Source organism: Otolemur garnettii, unplaced genomic scaffold (genome assembly GCF_000181295.1).
Source record: "Otolemur garnettii isolate 467f Iridium unplaced genomic scaffold, OtoGar3 scaffold00042, whole genome shotgun sequence".
Classification (NCBI taxonomy): Eukaryota; Metazoa; Chordata; class Mammalia; order Primates; family Galagidae; genus Otolemur; species Otolemur garnettii.
In genome coordinates this window covers 11,411,235-11,413,626 of record NW_003852437.1, presented here as the reverse complement: position 1 = coordinate 11,413,626, position 2,392 = coordinate 11,411,235, and the positions used below count along the sequence as shown (strand labels likewise).

General features: G+C 35.4%; 1 protein-coding gene across 3 annotated transcripts in view; it reads right to left on the bottom strand.

Annotated features, from left to right (window-relative positions):
* Positions 1–296: 296 nt before the first annotated feature.
* The window catches only part of MAP7 (microtubule associated protein 7), a 181,837-nt gene continuing 179,741 nt past the window's right edge, over positions 297–2,392 (bottom strand). For all 3 annotated transcript variants that reach the window (XM_023513523.1, XM_023513524.1, XM_023513522.1), the window contains one exon: positions 297–1,814. In XM_023513523.1, the coding sequence (XP_023369291.1) occupies positions 1,804–1,814 (11 nt within the window). In that variant the 3' untranslated portion in view covers positions 297–1,803. The remainder of the gene's footprint in view (positions 1,815–2,392) is intronic.

The window sequence follows — 2,392 nt, the reverse complement described above, 5'->3', positions numbered from 1 at the left end:
TAGTCCCAGCTACTTGGGAGGCTGAGGCAAGAGAATGGCTTGAGCCCAAGAGTTTGAGGTTTGCTGTGAGCTGTGACACCATGGCACTCTACCAAGGGCGACATAGTGAGAGTCCATCTCAAAAAAAAAAAAAAGAAAGAAAAAAGAAAAAAAGAGGAAAACTTAGCCAAAAGAGAACCACTGCACTAAATTATAAATAAATCTATTACAAGAAGCTGGGGAAATGTCACTGAGGTTAAATGAAGGATAATTTGAAAACTCAAGAAGTTATGTGAGAAACCTAAAAGTAAAACTATGTCAAACATTTTATTTGATGTTTGTTTCATGCTAGGCTGATTTATACAAATAAAACAACTTTGTTGAACAGATTCTTTTTTTTAATATGACGGTGTACATGGACAACTGAGAATAGAGAAACGGCCCAAATTAATGTTTCAACAAATTACAAGCTGTTACTAAAGACCATATGTCAGGATTTAAAAAAAATAGTTCAACAGGTGAATAGTCTCTCATTCAATCTAATAGATTAACCAATCCCTCTTTTAATAAAACCAACACATCATAACAGTATCAATTTTCCTTTTAAACACTCCACATAAAAACACGTGTTCCCTCTTCTACATTTAATCATTAGTAGTCTCTAAAATGGTAAAATAAAACTGAACGTATATTAGCAAATGAAAGTGCAAGTTTGTACAGCGAGGCTCAGCAGCAGAAGTGACGGACAAGAATGAAAGGTGAAAAGCTGATGGACGCTACAGAGTGAGGACTTCCATGAAGGTCCGTGTCCTGTGCACCAAACACAGTCAACAGTCCAACGTTTTCTCATTGCTCTTAAACGAGCAAAACCAAATTCTTTTTTTATTTAAAGAAATATTAAATCTTTATTCCCCCTCCCCCACATAATTTGTCATCAGGTAAGGCAAAGATAAGTCCCACCATCACTGGGGACAGCAGCAACATACAGACTTCAGCAATAGCCCTGAATCATCAGTAACATTCTCTCACGGCAACATTAGAAGGAATGCATCTAATAAATCAAATTGCCAGTGGTGTCGCATTGTTCTAATTTATTTGATTAGTTTATCTGGAAAAGCTTTATAAATACTTTAAGAGGACAAGGCATTATTTCCTTGCTCTGAAAAAATATCTTTTCACATTTGAAAACTTTTTCGTATGTGTTTGCAAAAGGAGTTGCAAGAAGAATGTGCCAGCTGGGTTTAAAGAATGTCCATGTACAAGATGCATTTACAAGAACCTGGTCATCTGCCTATAATTTGCCTCTACAAATAGAGCTCTTTGCAATAATATTTAAACAAACAGGCTTAATTTTACTTTCTCCTATTCATTCTACTTGTAGAGCAAAGAGGTACTTATTTTTCAAGTATTATATTGTAAAAGGTAAAATTTTTTTTGCCAATTTTACATGTTAAGCTTTTAAGACCAAAATATCTATATGAAAAAAAATCATGCCTAGTCAGCCCATTTCTTTTATAACCAAATGCTCTTGTCTTTTAAAGAATGCAGAAAAAATATTGATTTGCTAAGAAGGAGCACACCAGAGAAAGCTATTTTAAAGTATCAAAGAATGAGAAGCATTTCTTTCTTTCTATTGATGAAAATTATTAGAAAAGCTACCCAGTCTATTGTCTGTAACTGGTTTTAATAAAGTCTTTTCAAAATGACGGTCAAGAAGTCTTTAGAAAACTGGAAGAGGGGGACGCTCCTTGATAGCATGAAGGGAATTCCATTAGTTGTAGAAATTCTTATTAAATTTCTGCTTTGGTTCTTCAGAAGAAATGCTCATATAACTTCTATATGAAGAGATGGAAAAAACAGATTAATATGATATTTATAAAAAATCTTAAAGAAGACTATAATAATGTCTTATATTTCTAAAATTTCAAAACGTTGTGACGTGTATATGTTGTCTTATATGAGAATAAATAATTTTGTCAGTAGTGATAGTAAGAGGTAAAATGAAAGAATAGGTAACTTTTTTAAGACTCACAACCTTGTATTGAAGTGAATTCTGTTATTAACAGGAAAATACATGCCCTTTTACTTCAATGTAGGCAATACACGTATCATTTACTTTTCTTTTTTTTTTGAGACAGAGACTCAAGCTTTCCCCCTGGGTAGAGTGCTGTGGCATCACAGCTCACAGCCTCCTCCAACTCCTGGGCTCAAGCGAGTCTCCTGCCTCAGCCTCCCAAGTAGCTGGAACCACAGGTGCCCACCACAACGCCCAGCTATTTTTGGTTGCAGCCGTCATTGTTGTTTGATGGGCCTGGGCTGGATTTGAACCAGCTACCTTAGGTGTATGTGGCTGGCACCTTAGCCACTTGAGCCACAGGCACCGAGCCCATTTACTTTTCTTTTTTTTTTTTTT